This window comes from Rhipicephalus sanguineus, chromosome 1, assembly GCF_013339695.2.
Source record: "Rhipicephalus sanguineus isolate Rsan-2018 chromosome 1, BIME_Rsan_1.4, whole genome shotgun sequence".
In the NCBI taxonomy this organism is placed as follows: Eukaryota; Metazoa; Arthropoda; class Arachnida; order Ixodida; family Ixodidae; genus Rhipicephalus; species Rhipicephalus sanguineus.
The window spans coordinates 261,785,358-261,804,793 of NC_051176.1; the positions used below are offsets into that span (position 1 = coordinate 261,785,358).

Here is a 19,436-nt window from a genome sequence, read left to right on the forward strand (position 1 = left end):
AAAACTTCTAACCAAAACAACAATCTTACGTGAAATACTTATTTGACGAGAATAGTTTGCACAAATGTACCGGTACACAGCAATATTAAAGATGCCTATGAAGTTGCCTCTAGAATTACATGTGATGGCTTCTAGCTCTGTGGCTCATGGTAAAGCCATTTTTCTCAGTATGACATTAGAGACGAAATGAGATTTCATCATCAACGCTCCCCGCAAGGGAAATGTCACTTAACTCTCAACAAATTTATAGTAATTCTGACGGTGAGCTTCTACTTGAAAGACAGATGCTCAGATCTTGTAGTCACAACGAAATCCTTAACCCTTTGAGGGTCGAATTTTTTTGCGAAATGCAGTTCAAAAATGTGTAATTTTTTTATTGCTGAAATAAATTCTTCAGACGATTCTATTTCAGAAAAAAATTGTCAAATATTTTTCGTGACCGTAAAGTGACCAAAAAAATCCATTTTTTTTGTTACATACACAAGGTTTATTCCTAGTAACATCAAGCAAAATCCTAAAAAAAAACACTTATACGATTTTTCATAAATAAAAATTATGCATTGTATTAAACACAGCTTACAAACATACAAAAATTAGTGCACCAGAGTACTTTTCTGGTAAAAAATGTTCGTGCTCCCCAAAACAGGAAATGCAGCAATGGCGGGCGACGTTTGTGTAATTTAGCACCGCACGGAAACAGATGTAATCGCGCCCAGGTGAGCAATAAACGAGGGAGTCACAAGCGGTCATCCTTTGAGAGATTAGAAACCAGACAGCCATCAGCTTTGCGGGCGCGAGAAGCGATAACCACCCGAAGGACGAAACCGAAACCAGCCACACCGCGTGCGCGCATTCTAATGCGCAAGTGAAAGCCGCCATGCCGCTTCAGCAAGCAAAAAAGGAAAAAAACAGCGGAGAGACATCGGGGCATGAAAAAATTCCACATATTCCCGAAGTGTTGCAGCACATGCCAAGCAAGAGAAATGCTCGAAAAAGGCGTGCGTTTTAAACCAGCCGCACCACGAACACACTCGGATGGGCAAGCAGTAGCGGGTGCGCCGCTTTGGGAAGCACAAAAAAAAAATACGAAGGAGAGACATCGGCGTATGAAATAAATTCCACGTATTCCTGAAGTGTGGCAGCACATGCCAAGCAAGAGAAATGATCGAAAAAGGCACACGTTTTAAACATACAGGCTGTGCCGTACATGCACGACGAAAACCCTTTGGTGTCTGTTAGGTGATGCCGTATATGTACGGCGAAAACCCTCAAAGGGTTAAACGGCTTAGTTCTGGAGAAAAAAAAAATATTTACACATAGTATATACAATTCTTCCCCTTTAACCCGTATAGTTGCCGCAAAAATTGCAAGTGTTTATGTGAAGGTGTATGTGAAGGTGTGCAAGGTCAGTCTCGTTCACTAAAAAATTTGAAGAACTATTGAAACGTATACCCGCAGTTGCCGATATGAAGAAGCAAATTTCATATTGAAAACAAAGTTGATAACCAGCGCTAGAGTATCGCAGGGAAAGCTTTCTAGTAACTACAACTTGTTGTATAATTTGAGCAACAAGTGCCTTTCAAAGCTGTCGTCGGACCGCTCACCTCGCTTCCCAGTAAATACATCCACACCTACACTGAATAGGCACTCGACGAACTCGTTAGACTGTACTCTTAACGTCTAGCGGGCCGGCAGCAGTCTGCCGCTGTGACAAAAGAATGTCGGGGTGAGCTCTGCGAAAGTGGCACCTACAAGACAAAGGAGTTTTGTGTAAAACTCCCGGGATAATTGGAATAAGAAGTAACGAGTAACGTGACACCTCATGTTATCGAAAAATATTAACGTAAGTACATTACCCGTTACAGTTCTGAAATGGTAACGAATTTGTTACTAACTTACCGAAGAAAGTAATGCGTTACTGGTAGCGTGTTACCTACAACACTGATTACAATGTCAACAAAAGTGTATACTTCATGTAGTGCATGCTGCATATCCACCACTCTGGCTCATCACGGAAGAATGGCTGTATCAGTAAATAGAAAAAAAAATAGGTGCCATTTACTTTTAACCTTTGACAGTTCAACAATGCAACATCCTCTGCATGACACTGTGAAGCTGTGACGTAAGCCCTTCAGTGCTTCACTATACAGTAGTGGTTTTCAGCCATGGATGTTTCAGGGACCCCTTGTGGACAGGTGGAAATGATGAGTGGAGGCCAGATTTTTAGGCATTTAGAAAGCTCGTTATAGGCGCCAGAAATAGGCAGGTAAAACAACCTTTTAGGCTTCCAAAATCGTAAATGTAGGCACAATAAATTTTCACATAAATGCAAATTTCAAACGAAGACGTGCGCGACCTCTGTTTACAACAGGAAAACAAAACTGTTATTGCTTAAGATGGCACAAAGGCGCCAGCAGTTGAGCATAGCTGTGCAATTGTGCTTTGTCCCGCACGGTTCACAGAACACGGTCTTTCCCATGTTCTGCACGGTCAGTCAAGTGTCCACTGTCGAATCAACACACTCCTGGGTGTCTCTGCGGCAGCGAATGTTCGCCGGCGTGTCCCACTTCATGGTTGCTAGCGGTTGTTGTCCGGGGGTTGGTTGAACTAGAGGACTAGGTTGAACCCCATAGTTCTGAGCAGTCAGTGTCGCGCGGTAATATGAATAACGGTCTCAAACTGCTCCCGGTAGCGGAACTTGAGGCTAAATAGCGTTGATATAAGCGCCAATTTTGAAAATAAGCATTTATAGGCATTTGTAAGCATTAGGCACAAATGCCAAAAAATAGGCATTTATAGGCACTATGAAAACACTATAAAAGCCCTTCTTAACCTCTGATTCATGCTTATATATCAAAGTGGCACGATAGGAGCGCAAGGAACAAAATAGGCATTTGCCTAAAATCCGGTCTCTAGTGATGAGGGACCCCTTGCAGTAAGAGGGATGTCATAAATTAACCCAATATGCAGCATGAAGTAGCGCTGCGTCCACGTTGTTCTTTGTGTTCCTGTCCCTTCTGTGCGCTATAGGTGTTAAGATGGATTACCAACATGCCCAAGCTCACATTCTTTCATGAAATAGGTGCCTTTAATTTCTCCCTGGCAAAGAATGGTTAAACTAAAAGTGTCACGCCAGTTCGATCTCAACAGCTTATCAATAAATTGGGCGGTCTGCAGCCATGTTCAACCTGTTTCTAGCTATGCTTGCTCTTCAAATATGCAAGTCTGGAAAAAGCATGGTCGCATGCATATGTTGTAGAAAACTGCAACAAAAGTTTTACTGCCATCTCATGGAGAAGGGGGAACATAAGTGAGCTCCGCCACAATGCAAAGGTGGTATGCAGTGAAGCATACTAGAAATCAGAACGGGCCACCATCACAGGACAAAGTATGCCTCTAAAACGCTTTTTTTTTTGTTCGGGGATGGTTTTTACGGACCCCCAAAAATGGTTTCGCGGACCCCCATTTGAGAACCACTACAGTCATCAGCACCAGCATTCATGAACAGCCTTTGTTACACACCGTAGGGCACCGCCGCTGTTTTACCACATGCTCTTAATAGTGCCTGAAGTAACCTATTTGCTTTAGGTGTGATTTTCTCAGATGTATTGCACAGTGTAAACTGCTGAGATGGTTTTCTTGTGACAACCTTTTCATCACTGGTGTTGTCTTCACCACTAAATTACCACATTTTATTGTGTGTATTGCAGGAAATGTATCTGAAGGGATAACTTGACTAATGAGAGTAGAGCGAAGCCCTGGGAAAACACAAACATAGGCTGTAGGCAAAGGTATCATGTGGTTGAAGAGAATGGCCACAGGTAGTTGAGAACTGGCACTCATGATTAGGGAGCCCGGCATACATTCAAACCTCGTTATAACAAACACGGATATAACAAATTATCGGTTATAACGAAGTAAATGAAGAATAGTCTTGTCACAACTACAGTGTTACAAATAAACGTTTATAACGAATTTTCGGATATAACGAAGTTATTTTCGTGGCAGATGCAACTTTGTTATAATGAGGTTTGAGTGTATATAGGTAATGTGAAGCTCTTGTGCAAGAAAAGAAATTAAAAATACTGAAAAGTGAAGTTAAGTCACGTGGATAGGTCGGAAAAAAATGTGGAACTCTCTCAGACTCGCTCATGAAATCTGTTTTGCCCTTATGGCTCACTTGGACTCAGGCTCACTAAAATGTTTTTCAACTAGACTCATTTGGTCTGAAACTCACTGTAACATTACTCACTCAGACTCGTGGCTCGATCTGAGCCTGAGTGAGTCGACTCATGAGTCCGTTAGCATATATTTAGCTTTTTCGACCATGGTGTCAATGCTCTTTAACAGCAATATCTCACATAATTAGGGATGGGCGAATAGTGAATTTGAGGTTCGAAGCGAATCCAAAGCGAATAGTGATTTGGTCGAATAATTTCGAATCGAATAGTTCGAATAGTATTTACCGCATATTACTAAGAAAAATGAGCATTTTTGTCATGACCCTTGCACAATATTTTCAAGGATTGGAACTAGGCATTAGTGAATGCCACTTTTTTTTTGTTTGAAATGAAGTGGAAGCAAGCTTGAATACTATCAAGATTTGAATAGCAGTAGAGTGCAAGTTATAAGGGGTACAATACGTTACAATTTAAAAATTACTATCCTTAGCGCATATAAGCCCATATAATACGCTTTTAAACTTAAAAAAAAATATGTACACTTAGCCTTGAAGTGTGGCTTCGCGGCAGTGCAGATTTCCCCAGGATGGGTAGTTTCACGGCAAAGCAACCCGACGCTGCAGTGAAACCACCTTTACAGGGCTTATGTGCGGTCAAACATACATATATTCGTTCATTTCGAATACTTCGAAATTTCGAATAATATAAATTCGTATCGAAGCGAATTCAAATACTTTCATATTCGTCCGAATATTCGAAACGCCCGAATATTCGCCCATCCCTACACATAATAGCTGCTCTACTTGGCACCTCTTGATGTCGCACCTTTAAATACAAGTTATCAGTGGTTGCAATCTAGTTACGACATTTTTATTGAAAGAGACGACTCAGAAATATTTTTATCAAGAACTTTCTGTGAAAGAGATTGCAGGGGGAGGTCAAGGCACCTCACACGCCCGTAACTCACACCTCTGATCAATAAATATTGAGCTGGTGTATGAGCACTAGTGCGTTGAAGTATGTGTGAGTAGACGTGTGGAGTATGAACGTGAGCCGGCATAAGGCTGATAATAATGCTGAAGTTGAGTAGTTATTACCATAGGTCGGCACAAAAATGTGCAGCTCACTCAGACTCACTCAAAAATATATTTTGCTCTTAGGGCTCACTGCAACTCAGACTCACCAAAATTTTCCTCAGCCAGACTCACTCGAACTCAGTCTTGCTAAAATTTATCTCAGCCGGACTCACTCAGACTCAAACTCACCAAAGTATTACTCAACCGGACTCAGTCAGACTCTCGGCTCGATCTGAGTCCGAGTGAGTCTGAGTGAGTCGACTCATGAGTGATTTTGCCAACGTATAGTCATTGAAGCTAAAATATGGGGATTCTTGGTCTACCTGTGCTCGTAGATTTAATTTAATCATTTTTCATACATAGTCCATAGACTGAGCTGAATTTTGCAAGCCCCTATATGTACAGTAAAGACAACTTATGCTTGTTTTTGCAGGTTTATTCTACGTGTTTGTGCCAGTAGACAAGACCATCTGGCTCCTTATGGTGGAAATATGTGCAGCACTCTCACTCCTTGCTATTGCCCTTCTAAGCCACTTGCTTGGTTTTCACTTATTTCTTGGTAAGTAGTCGTCTTCATGGCTGTTATTGCATGTTTCTATCTACATAGAGAAGTTGCATGTAATATTCATTTTTAAAGCGCAAAAAAAGACGAACAAAAAGAGAGAAGCTACAAGACAAGCACTGTCCCGTCTTTTTTTGAGCTGTAAAAATGAATGCTTACCAACTAGCCCTTATCTCGATGCTTCTACAGTGCATGCAACAATTAATTCAATAATTTTTAACTTAATGCAGCTTTTACACTAACATAAAATGTAATGAATATAGTGGTCAATCTTCAAATTTTGCATGTGCTGTTTGATTTATGGCTGAATAGTTTCGGTGTGCCTGCTGCAGAAACATTAACCGAGATATTATCACATGAGGCAGTGGCTCGTCGTGGAGATCAGTATTGGGCTAGTGTCATTTACACGGCCACCTTCCACCTTATTTTGGCAGTTTTTTTTTTATTGCTGACACTTTTGCTAGCTGCAGTCCATGAAAATTATTTCTTATCAAAAAAGGTTCGTGAAGTAGTGACCTTTAATACTATGCTCATTCAACATTTTTCATGAAAGGTGCTGCAGGACACTTGTTTTTGTTTACATAATCATTCATTGATGTGTACAGCAGTGTCTGATGTGCAGGCACAGTCAGACACTGCTGCAGCTATCTACACTTTACGGCATGGGGGTCAGAACTAGCCTGACACTAGATGGCGCCACTTAAACATCATTGCAGCACTAGTGGAAAAACTATAAATATAATATCAGGATTTTTTCTACATTGTTATCATTGTCCTCGTCTGCTCTTGTAACAGGAAGTAAGGTTTTCATTTCTCTCTTTTCTCTATTTCTCTGTTTTTAGAACAAAATGTTTACATCATTTTTGTGTTTGTGTTTATCTGCTTAGAAATATTTCAGTTTGTAGTCTGTAATGTACTGTAATTTATCCTCACCTGTTAGTCTTGTACATTTTATAGCTGCAGTATATTTGTACATGAGTAAAAAAATGGCTAAACTGTAATACATTAGCTCATAATTGTACCATTCAAAATGGACCCACTCCACGTGTTAAACTAATGTTTTTAATTAAGTGTTAACCCTTTGCAATCTCAAACTGTTACCCGCTTGCCAGGTGATGTGGTCTGAAACTGTCTTGCCAGTATTGGGTGCCATGAAATAAAAAAGAGAAAAAACTGCAAGAGAAGCTGAGGACATTTATTTTTGCTGTATCTTTTTATTCCCAAGTCTTTCATCGATATTTGGGCATAGGTGGAAATGCTCAGGCACTTTCCTGTGTCCAGTTTTGGACTATTGGTGCAAGTTTTGTGGAGTAGTGCAATTGCTGTTGTGCCCCGCTTTGTTTTGTGGTCATTGCAAATGGCACAGTCCTTGACGCTTTAACTGGGGAGCATGTAGAGGAAAGGAGGCTTTCCATCCATAGCCTTTCTTCACAGTCCAAATGTGCAGCTAGTAGTTCCACTTTTAAGCGCAAGCCCTCACGTCACTCACCAGCTGCTCGATCAGATTCCAGTAGTACTGCAAATATCGGTGCTCTTGCTGTTGCTGCTTCAGCTGCCGCATCCACAGCTGAAGCGACAATGTTTGGGAAATCATCTGTATAGGCTGTCCAGTTCGTAGCACGTGGTTTCATGTTGTTGTTGCCTTGTGTGTCATCATAGCTGCAGTATCCGCTGCCGTTTTCTTCGTCACTGGATTCAGTATAATCACCATCTCCATCATCTTGTGAAGGCACATGATTTAATCATCTTCGCTTTCACTAAAAGCTTCAGAATAGTTGGCGTAGAAGGCACTAGGTGAGAAAGTGGCCATACTTCGCAGTGAGTTTCGTGCCGTTGAGAGCTCTGGAATGTTCTAAGGCTCCGAGCTAAATGAGCATTGCACACTAATGTAAAGAGAGAAACAAAGCTTGAGTAAAAGAAGTTTATTTATTCTTCAAGAGATGGCACTTTAGGCATTGGGATAATGCTTGCACAGCACAGTGAAAAAATGCACATAGATTCAGCCACTGAAAAACTTGTCGTGCAGTGCCTGATAGTGGACCACTACGACAGCGTTGTGTTGTTGAGAGGGGCCTGACAGTGGACCGCAGAGAGCTTAATATTTAGAGGTCTTCAGAAATAACAGTTGTTACTAAGATGTAAAGCCACGTTTCTTAGGAAACCAATTAGGTTGAGTTAAAATTCATGAGGTGTTTTTGGTTGCTCCTAATACACATCCGCAAGACGTTCTTTTTTCTCCATTTTACTAAAAATCAGTGTTACTACAACTGATAAACTGCTGCCTAAGTCATGTTACAGAAACATTGCCTATGTGTAACACCTGGATATTTGAAACGTACATTGCATAGGTAGTGTGCTGTGACTGTCGTGGACATGTGGGACTGCCCGGCATATCAGGGCATTTTCCAGAGTGTTTGCTAGAATGAATATCTTGTTCGCTGCTGACTCCGTGTGACATGCAGTGGGCAGAACACCCACACAGCAAGATCAGATACATTGCATGCACACGCATGTGCATGTGTGTGTGTGCACAAGGAAGTGTGGTGTACTCATTCTTCTAGACTAGTGGTTCTCAGCCATGGATGTCTCAGCCTTTGTGGACCACTTGCAGTGAGAGAAGGGGAAGGGGGGTCATAAATTAACACAATATGCAGCATAAAATAGGTGCCATTTGTTTTCCCCTGGCAAAGAATGGTCAAACTAATGTACCACGCCAATTCTATCTCAACAGCTTGTCAATAAGTTATGTGGTCTGCAGGCACATTCAGCCTGTTTCTAGCTATGTTTGCTCTTCAACTATGAAAGCCTGATAAGAGTACACTTGCGTGCATATATCGTGGAAAACTGCAACAAAAACTTTGCAACCACCTCATGAAGGAGGGGAAACATAAGTCAGCTCTGCCGCAATGCAGAATTGTTATGCAGTGAAGCATACAAAAAAAAATCTGAAGGGGTCGTTGTTATGGGACATAGTCTGCTTCCCAGAAATGCCTTTTTTTTAGTTATTTTTCTTTCGACGATGGGTTTCACGGACCCCCATTTGAGAACCACTGTTCTAGACCTACTGCCAGGCGCATGTGACATATTCAGTTAACCCATAATTATTTAAAGGGACACTAAAGGCAAATAACAATTTATGTCAGAGTGAAAGCCCAATGTATGACAACTTCTAAAACGACAATATTATCAACAGCAGTGCCCTACTTACCGAGAAAATTAAGCTAAATGTATCACATAATGAGCGCCACGAGTGGGACATTTTCGAAGTGATCCCGATGACGTAGGGAAGTCGGCCTACAATAAATCGCTAGTAATGAAACTAGCAGCAGGGTGATTCCACGTAAGATCGAACAAACGATGGCTGGTCGACCTCTCAAATTTATTTGAAAATTTTATATAATATTGCCTGATGAGTGGAAAGAAGAGATCCGCAATTTGTTTTGCCGCCAAAAATTTTTTCGAACCACAGGAAATCAATAATGACGAAGAGGTGGAGTGGAGCGCTCAACCGCTCTGCTGTTTTGGCCAACTTTCGTTATGAACTGCACAAAATATATTAAAGTTAGGTAGCTGAAATTTATTTACCTAAATATATGCATGTTTTTGCTTCTGCTCAGGTATTTTTAGTTTTTATGTGTAGTGTAGATGTTTTTATAAAAAACCTCAAAAATGGCCCAATCGGCAAAATTTTCTTTACTTAGAAGGTCTTTATCTCAAAAAAGCCTTGTAGCAGAGCGACAAAAAATTCTGCATTATGTTCTTCGCATGCTTATCTACCAAACTGCCAAATCTTGTATTTATATAACTTTTCAGTAAAGAGATATGATCGGGCTAACTTCAAGAAAACACCGAACAATGAAAACTTCTGACGACAATTAAAAAAAAAACCCATTTTTTAAATTTCTTAAACTTTGTCCACTTATTCTCCTCCACATTAGCTTTCACAATCATTAAAAACATGTTGCATAATGTCGTTGCACTAATAGTTACGGCCCCTCCAATGAGACCCTTTGGCAAGGATGGGCAATTCCGACTTCTTGCCCAGAAAGTGTATAAAATGCAGGCAGGATTGAATTTTAATAGTATACGCTGTTGGGCTACTTGGTTCATAATCTTCAAAATTGGCTAGCGCCAAAATCGACAAGGACTAAGAAGGAACACTGATGAACACTAGCGCCTGTCCTGTACATGAGTGTTCCTTCTCAGTCCTTGTCGATTTTCGCGCTAGCCAATTTTGAAAAAGGATTGAATTTCTTTTTATTAAAAGGCCAGCAGGTACCTAAAAAGGTGTCGCCGGCACTGAAGACGTTAATTTTGAAAATATTTGGTCACTGCAGCGGCCACGAGCGCGGGGCTATCGACCAGGCGCGCGCGCACCCGAGATGCTCGTTGTAAGAGACGGCGCAGTGAGAGCTCGTTTTCGCGTCCTCAGACCGATTGAGTTCGAAACAGCAACACCTCTCGGGTGACTTGGACGCACGTGCACCGGTAGTCGCAGTGATCTGGTTAATTGCGTCGATTTCATTTTCAGGGGGCATAAGAATGTCATCGTTAAACTGTGCGTTCCGTGAAGATCTTTCATTGCAGTGGTAGCAAAAGCACGCGTAGCACAAGTAGTCCGTCTCACTGACAGTCACTGATCTTTCGGGCGTTAAACGTTCCTTCAAAGCATTTATGTCTAGGTCGGTAACTCTGTCGAAATTTTGGCTTCTTTGCAATAATTAAAGGAGTACTGACACGATTTTGAGACATCGCAAAAGGGACATTTTTTGCTTCGTTGGTATGCAGTGTCCACGCTGTCCACACACTGGAGTCGGAGAACACGTATAAAATATTTTAATTTGACTTTGAAGTTTTCGTCGCTGAGCATATGCAAGCCAGCCACACTGCAAGGACATTATCCCGACAAGTCAAGACAGTTCCTCCGAGTTCGCGAGTTCTGCGTCCTGCATGCAGCCTAAATCGTAGAAATCACTGTCAGGGTCACTGGACGACAATTCACTCATCGTTGTCTATTGCACCACGAGCAGATGACGGATTTCCCGCTAGTACGTCGCGAATTTCTGTATCTCCGTGACGTCACACTGCTATGAAACGACACTGAGAAGCCACCCCCTCGATATCGAAACCGAAAGTGTCTTTTTAAGGTGGCGCTAACTAAAATATATAGGATGCATCCCCAGGCACGACAATAGTCGTTTTAGGTTTCTCGACACCAGTATTTTTATTTAGAGCAACAATCCGAATTTTTTTTAAATTCGTGTCAGTACTCCTTTAAGCTTCTTGTGCTTCGAAAGGTAGTCTCCACAATAGACTCTTCAGAGCTATACTTTCTCGTCATGAGACGCACAGGAGGAGTAGAGTAAGAGCAAAGCACAAGAACTATCCGCGCCGAATGAAGTGTGAACAGCGCACCGAACGCGCGGCCAGTTCACGCCGTCTGCTGCCGACATCTAATATAGACAAGCGCATCCGGTTACCAATAGTTTTGCTTTTCTTTCCTTTGACAATTCATATTTTGCTTTGCCACTGGAGCGCCACGTTCATGCTTTCCACTGATCGCAACTGGCGCAGCGCAGTTTCTGTGGCAGCAGCGTGCGTGAAGCGAGCGCTCATATAGCTCCCTTATGGAGCTTTCATCTTGCTTCCATCTCCGCCGCGTTATCGGCGCCTAGCTGAGATGCGAACAGAGGGCGGATAGAATAGCGAAGCTCCAGTGCACGTGCGTTCAAGTCACCCGTGAGGTGTTGCTGTTTCGAACTCAATCGGTCTGAGGGCGCGAGAACGAGCTCTCACTGCGCCGTCTCTTACAACGAGCATCTCGGGTGCGCGCGCGCCTACTCGGTAGCTCCGAGCTCGTGGCCGCTGCAGTGACCAAATAATTTCAAAATTTACGTCTTCAGTGCCGGCGACACCTTTTTAGGTACCTGCTGACCTTTTAATAAAAAGAAATTCAATCCTGCCTGCATTTTATACACTTGCTGGGCAAGAAGTCGGAATTGCCCATCCTTGCCAAAGGGTCTCATTGGAGGGGCCGTAACTATTAGTGCAACGACATTATGCAACATGTTTTTAATGATTGTGAAAGCTGATGTGGAGGAGAATAAGTGGACAAAGTTTAAGAAATTTAAAAAATGGGGTTTTTTTTTAATTGTCGTCAGAAGTTTTCATTGTTCGGTGTTTTCTCGAAGTTAGCCCGATCATATCTCTTTACTGAAAAGTTATATAAATACAAGATTTGGCAGTTTGGTAGATAAGCATGCGAAGAACGTAATGCAGAATTTTTGTCGCTCTGCTACAAGGCTTTTTTGAGATAAAGACCTTCAAAGTAAAGAAAATTTTGCCGATTGGACCATTTTTGAGGTTTTTTATAAAAACATCTACACTACACATAAAAACTAAAAATACCTGAGCAGAAGCAAAAACATGCATATATTTAGGTAAATAAATTTCAGCTACATAACTTTAATATATTTTGTGCAGTTCATAACGAAAGTTGGCCAAAACAGCAGAGCGGTTGAGCGCTCCACTCCACCTCTTCGTCATTATTGATTTCCTGTGGTTCGAAAAAATTTTGGCGGCAAAACAAATTGCGGATCTCTTCTTTCCACTCATCAGGCAATATTATATAAAATTTTCAAATAAATTTGAGAGGTCGACCAGCCATCGTTTGTTCGATCTTACGTGGAATCACCCAGCAGTAAAAAAAGAGCATTCCGAGCATCAAAAGACGTAATAAAATGCTGTTTGTTCGTTTCCGCTTGATTCATGGAAAACAAAACCTCCGTGGCGTTGCCATGGGGAACGGCGCGCGTGGTTCAAAGGTTCCGTTTTCGCCGAACTGTGCCTCGCCCGTCTCAGTGGTAGTTTCGGGATCGCGTACTGCCGTGCGTGTTTTGCGCGCTCGTGAAAGTCGCTGTGACAGAAGTTCGACAAAATGCCGCATGCGGTGTGATATTGCCGGATGCCCGAATGGTGCACAACGCCAGTGCTGCAGCAAGGAAACCGGTGTGTCTTTTCACTGGGTGCCGCGGAATGAACCCTTACGCTCGAAGTGGCTTAGTGTCATGCCATGCGCCAGTGGGCTAAACAGTCAAAACTCTGCGGTGTGCTCGCTGCACTTCGTACTGAGGATTACGAGACCAACCGCAACTTGGTGACGGCTTTGAATGGGCCCATCGAGCAAGTCTTTGCCGCAGCGCCGTTGTTGCTACTGTGGGTCCCGCTACTTCCGCTCGGCTGCTACTAGTTTCGGCGGGCCGCGCAGTAAAAGCGGGCAACGTTGGGCACGGCGGCAGCAGTGACGTATGAGAGTCGTATTTTCAGGCGGGAGATTTGAAGCGCGCTAACGCGATGCGGACCACTAAAACGTGATTTTGTTTCAAAATAAGCACTTCCTTGGCACAAAAGCAGCGCTACGAGATTTCTGGACCGCTATTTCAACAATCAACATCGACTTAATATTTGCCTTTAGTGTCCCTTTAAAAGTAAATTGTATTGGGAAATGTGCAAAGTAAATGTATGATATGCGAACATTACAGGTCATGTGTTAAAGACCTTTGGCCCTCTCTTCGAAGCAACACACTCTAGTCTAGACATCCTAGATTTCTCTGGCAAGAATGTACCATCCTGTGTGGTCTAGCAAATGTCAGTCTTCGATTTAGACATTAGAACCTAATGTGTATTTTGCAGAGACATTTGTGATTTACCGAGTTGTATGTATATGTATATGTAAATGAGAAAAGGGCTATTTGAAAATGTTTGTGTTTTATCCTGGTTTTGTATACTTGCATGTGCCCACATTTAAATGTTTTCGCTTAGTACTGCTGAAGATATTTTTTTTATTTGTTTCTATGTATATGTATTTTTCATTGTTGCAGCATTCAAAGGGCTGTCAACCTATGATTATATTGTTCTCAAGCGTAATGCATCATTCCATGGAAGCACACCAGCAGAAAAAAGGAACTTATTTTTGAAGTGGTGCAAGCACAAGGTAAGCTGACAATGTACTAATAAGGTACAGGATTAAGATTTCACGTACTCAATCTGGATAGATTGAAGAACCACAGTAGCGTACTATTTTTTTTATTAACTTGAAGGGACCTATATGTAGCATTTATAGATGAAACTTTACATCATCACATTTGATGATGGTAATACATGTACAAAGAAATCTTAGTCTATTGAAATTGAGGGAAACAGAAAATTATTGAGGTACAGAATTAGTATACATACCTGCCAACCCTCCCAATTTGCCCGGGATTTGACCAGTCCTCCCGATTGTGTGGGTGTGGCCATAAATCTCCTGATAAACAGCCCTAACCCAATCGAAATGAAAATTACAAAGGCCAGCTGTTCTAAAAATTTTCTGTTCTTGAGGAACCCCCATCAGCGTGCTGCAGGACTCTCCCCGCTACGCACTGATGAGAGGGAGTAGATGGCGTCGCGTTTGTGTGTGACCTTGGGTATTTATGGTTCAGCATGTTATATCTTTATCTCGACGAGGAACTCACAATAACATCACACTGCAATGCGTCCAAAGTTAGCTTCGCTGTAGTACAAAGTAATGCGGTGAAGCATGCTAAGTGTGGGAAGGGGCTACTAGATTTAGTTGGTCATTGCACATTTTGCCCTGCATGTGTGTTTAATTAGTAATTGCACACACACTATAATTACAAGCATTGGTAAGACTGCCGGGTCTAACAGCTTTACTTACTGTGGCCCTGAGAAGCAAGGAATAAAAACGTGCATCCACTGAGTCCACTGATCGGAGTCATTTTGCTCGCCAGCATGTAATTCCACAAAACAGAAAAAGTTCCTTGACATTTTGCATTGTTAAACAGGTGTTTTAGCTGTTTTTTAGGCCACAATTGCAGCATTTGATAAAAGAGTTATTCTGCCACCTAATCTACGTGTTTTGAATTTACTCAGTTTTTGCCGTATGCTGTCACCATCAGTAGCAGTTGTCACTGTTGCAACTGGTGCAGCATACAAGTGCTGGAATGCTGAGTCTTCTAATGCAGGAACTTGTGATGATGGTAATGAAGTGGTGCTTTGTTCGTGCACACGAGTGTGCATGCCCCCACTATGAATATTCATGATGCGGGTGTATGAAGCTCGACGATAAAAGTTAGCTAAATGCCAAGAATGAGGTCCGGGATGCAGCTGTTGCTGTGGATGACATCACTTGCGCAGGTAACATGGCACGGAGTGGACGGCTTCTGTACCTGACATAAATCGGCTCTTGGAGAGGCACATAATCAGTCCTGTATCAGCGCGTGGAAAGAACAGTTGGTGCTTAATTGCTGCAAAGTAGCATGGATGGAGCGGAAATAATTAGAAAACAGTGACTGCAGAAATTCGAGAACGTATGCTCACACAAAATACGGGTTCAATTCGTGGATAAGGGCAATTTTTTTTGTAATGGGGAGATGGCCAGTGCTACAACATAACATTGAAACATTGTGGTCTCATTTTCTCATTTACTGCATTAGTTCTTTGGGTTTAATGCTTCTGTTTACAAAAAACCTAAACTATGACAGCAAAATAGAATGCGTGACGATGGCGCCTTGCCCACAAACTCTGCGGCTGCTACATTCTTAGGCGGGGACATGGCTTGTGGAAACCAAAAAAGTCATCAAAGAAAAAAAGTTTTTTTTATTACATTATTGAGATCTACAGCTATTCTTTCGCATGTAAAGCCTAACATAAGTCTTATAAGATCAGTATTTCATCCGCTGTTTAGATTTGTGCAACGAGTACGAGCTGAACGTTAAATCTTTTTTGGTCACTTATTTAGCTTGTCTGAGTGATATCTCATGATCTAGAACGGCTAGAGTTGTAATTACTTTTTTAACATAAAGCCCAAGCTGTGTATCACAAAGTGCTGAGAGCAGAATTTTCATTTTCTGCTCATAGATTTTTAAAATTTCATTTTCTTTTTTCTTTATGGTAGTCACGGTATAGACATTGAATTTCAATCATCTGCAGAATGACAAGTTGTGAATCGATCTGAAAACTGTTTGCAGCGTTAAACTTATTGCATATTGTAGTATCTATTTACCTAATAATATGCACTTTCTTCTGACCGGTTTTCTTTCTATTGTCTCCGAAAACAATAGAGAGGCAGCTTTGTGTATCTCATAAACCACTTTACCTACAAACAAAATTACTGCACATTTGCAATCAGCTTGCAAAACTGAACAAGTCTATTTAGTTTTATCAGGTTTGGACATAAAATACAGCAAATATCTCCACAAGCCATGTCCCCCCTTAAAGCAGGCCGCTGACATCTGTAGCCATGGTTGCTCTATCATTAAAACAAAATTAGATTCTTTTTTTTTTTTTTTTGGAATGCTGCACACAGTTTTTTATACTGATAAAAAGAAAAATGCTTATTTGTCTCGCAAGTGCACATGATTTTTGCATATAAAGGGTGTTTCAAAAGATGTGTCTGAAAATCCTCAAAAATAAGGGAAACACGATATTTGCTCGCTGCCTTCATAATTACTGTTTCTGTGTTGCAACATTAAGATGACTGGGACCATCAATTAGAGCAGTAATCAAAGAAATTAAAGTAACTTTTTAATTCGTGCAGAGAGGCAGTCGGGTCAAATGGGAGAATTGGAACCCTTCCTGCGAAAAGCTCATTACCACTTTGAAATTTCCAAAAGCGGCCGCTTGTACGTTTGGCACAGTGATGAAATCTGACCAATTTCACTGGCGGAACCAAAACGTGAAAGAATGCAACTGCCATATTCTTCGGAGGTGTCCAAAATGAGCAGGCATTATATCGACCACTGATTGACATTGTTTTGTGGGTGTGTGGGCTGCGCTTGCAATTATAGCATGCGTGGCACACGTACATTAATGAATGCAGGAGAACTAACACCACTGAAACCATCGTGAACAGTGACATCATTCTGATTGTCTGTTAGTTATGCTCAACGGCACTTCTGTTTCAGTTTCAGCCGTGCATTTGGTCAAATTTCATCACTCTGCATTAATTACCAGAGGCCGCTTTTTCGAAATATCAAAGTGGCAATTGGCTCTTCGCAGGAAATACTTCAATTCTTCCATTTGACTCAACTGCTGTTTCCAGAAATTAAAAGTTAATTAATTTAATTTATTTAATTACATATGTAGTTATTGTCTCTATTGATCTTAAGATGTCTTCTGCCACAGAAAAAGTAATTACAAAGGCAGCAAGCAAATATTCCATTTCTCTTATTTTTGATGATTTTCAGAATCATTTCTTGATATACCTGGTATAAGAGATTACCAGCGAAAATTTAGGAACAGAAGCTGTGTCTTGTACACTAAACAATGCAGTACTAAAGATTTTGCTGATAGCAGAATTACATTTTAGAAGTTTCAGACATTTCTAGATCAAACTGCTGCAGGTATAGATACTTCAGATGGTAGTCTTTCCATCACATCAAGAAATGTGAGGTGCTTGAAAACCAGTGGTCAGTTCCTTTAACCCATTGACTATAGAGCTTTCTAGCCATAATTAATCAAGAAATAGCAAAATTTCTTATTTGTCTAATCAATTCTTTGTCTCTTAGGATGACTAAGAAGATTGACAAAAGCCATGTTATTTGTAAGCATGATAGAAAGTATTTCTCCATGAATCGGGATGGAAGATTGATTTCACTGTAGCACTTAATGGCTTTGTCAGTGCTGTCCAGCATGCAGGAAATTGTTCAGTTGAACTTAAAAAACACCACCTGTCAAGGTGTTTTGAGGCAATGCACAGCTGCGAAAACAAATCTTAGAATCGACACTTGGGGTCTGTCGATGACCACTATACAATACAGCGACAGGCCGTCCCTGTCAGAGTCTGATGATTCCATGGAGAATTGTTGCTGCATACGTGACGGACACTTGCACTTTTTTGTCACTGTCATCGTCACCAGAAAATTCCAAAAACAGAGATAATTTTTTTTTTTTTTTTCAAAGCACTGCCTTTGCTGGAACACGCCCACACACAGAAGGAATTTAGCTGCCAGTATCAGAAACATCCCAGACTGAAGTTGATGCTTTGAGCATACTTTTTTTTTTCTTCTGCCATCTGATGATGCCACAGAAAATTAAATGAATAGGATCATGGTAGCTTGACTGTGACACTGCAGGAGCGTTTGTTTCAGCATGGACGAGCCTAGATTGTCTACAGTACAGAAAGGGTTAATTCTAAGGGCATTTGAATCATGCAAATTTCTAATTTAATCATATGAGTAGTTTAAAAAAAAAAACACCATATTTTGAACTGGATATATGCAATATTTCCTCATTTCTAAAGTAACACAAAATAAGTTTGTGCCAAGTAGATTTTGTAAAAATAAAATTAGGGCTTGTATGTATGACTAGTATTCTGAATTGTACACCCGGATAATTTACCAGGTAGTAAGTGATAAACTGCTTTCAGTTATGTTACAATAGCTCACATTATTAATTAGAATTAAGAGACAAGAAAGCAAAGGCAAGTATAGGGGATGTTATTTGTAGTAATTATGGTTTAAATGTGAAGAAAGTAAAGTGGATGAAAAGATAACTTGCCGTTGGCAGGGACCGAACCTGCGACCTTCGAATGACACGTCCGATGCTCTACCACTGAGCTACGGCGGCGTCATCCTCCCGTCCACTTTATGGGGTATATATGTGCATTTAAACCTAGGAGTGTTAGTCAACGCCACTAGTAGCCATGATGGCGAGTGTGGGACACTCTTTTTCTGCCTGCTGGCGTCACGAAGCACGTGATCTTTTTATGAGCAGGCAGCTGACCAATAATCCCTCGCATACTACACATATGTTCACATTTATGTTTAAATGCACATATACAGTGAAACCTCACTTGACCGAACTTCAAGGAACCCCAGGAAAAAGTTCGTTAAAGTGAAAGTTCGCCAATCCGAAATAGCTATGTTGCAACTTGTTATCAGGAGCTAAAGAAAACATCAGTAGTTGAAATGAAATTTGGACCCTTTTGTTTGCAATGCTGCTTATTTGAATGTGAATTTCTGCTTATTTAGCATGTTTTGAAGAATGCAGTAATCTTTTGCTGCACTTCGGACAGCAGTGGTCATGAATTGAGTAACTGTGTCAAAGCTCTCATAAGCCTTCTTTAGCACAACACTGTGCTGGGCAGCACAGGACTTCACTTCTGCCAAGTACATCAGCGCTTCTTTAACTGAAATTCTTCATGCTTTCTCTTCAAGGTTACTTCCTCTTCCTCCTCTTCTTCTTCCTGGGGTAGGGCCATAGGTCGGCAAACTCACTCATGAGTCGACTCACTCAGGCTCACATCAGACTCAGATTGGGCCATGAGCCTGAGTCTGAGTGAGTCCGTGTGAGTAACATTCTGGTGAGTTTGAGTCCGAGTGAGTCTGGTTGAGAAATATTACAGTGAATCTGAGTCCGAGTGAGTCCGGTTGAGGAAAACGTTGGTGAATCTAAGTCCGAGTGAGCCCTAAGTGTAAAATGTATTTCTTGAGTGAGTCTGAGTGAGCGTCACTTTTTATTGCTGACCTATGGTCATATCTACTCATCTTCCGCATTACTATCAGCCTTTTGTCAGCTCACGCAGCGCACTAGCATTCAAACACCAGCTCAATATTT

At 41.3% G+C, this 19,436-nt stretch overlaps 1 protein-coding gene across 2 annotated transcripts in view; it reads left to right on the forward strand.

The window, feature by feature from the left end:
- LOC119378850 (palmitoyltransferase ZDHHC1) overlaps window positions 1–19,436 on the forward strand; it is a 61,259-nt gene that overhangs the window by 12,659 nt on the left and 29,164 nt on the right. For both annotated transcript variants that reach the window (XM_037647888.1, XM_037647889.2), the window contains exons 6-7: window positions 5,691–5,816; window positions 13,700–13,812. In XM_037647888.1, the coding sequence (XP_037503816.1) occupies window positions 5,691–5,816; window positions 13,700–13,812 (239 nt within the window). The remainder of the gene's footprint in view (window positions 1–5,690; window positions 5,817–13,699; window positions 13,813–19,436) is intronic.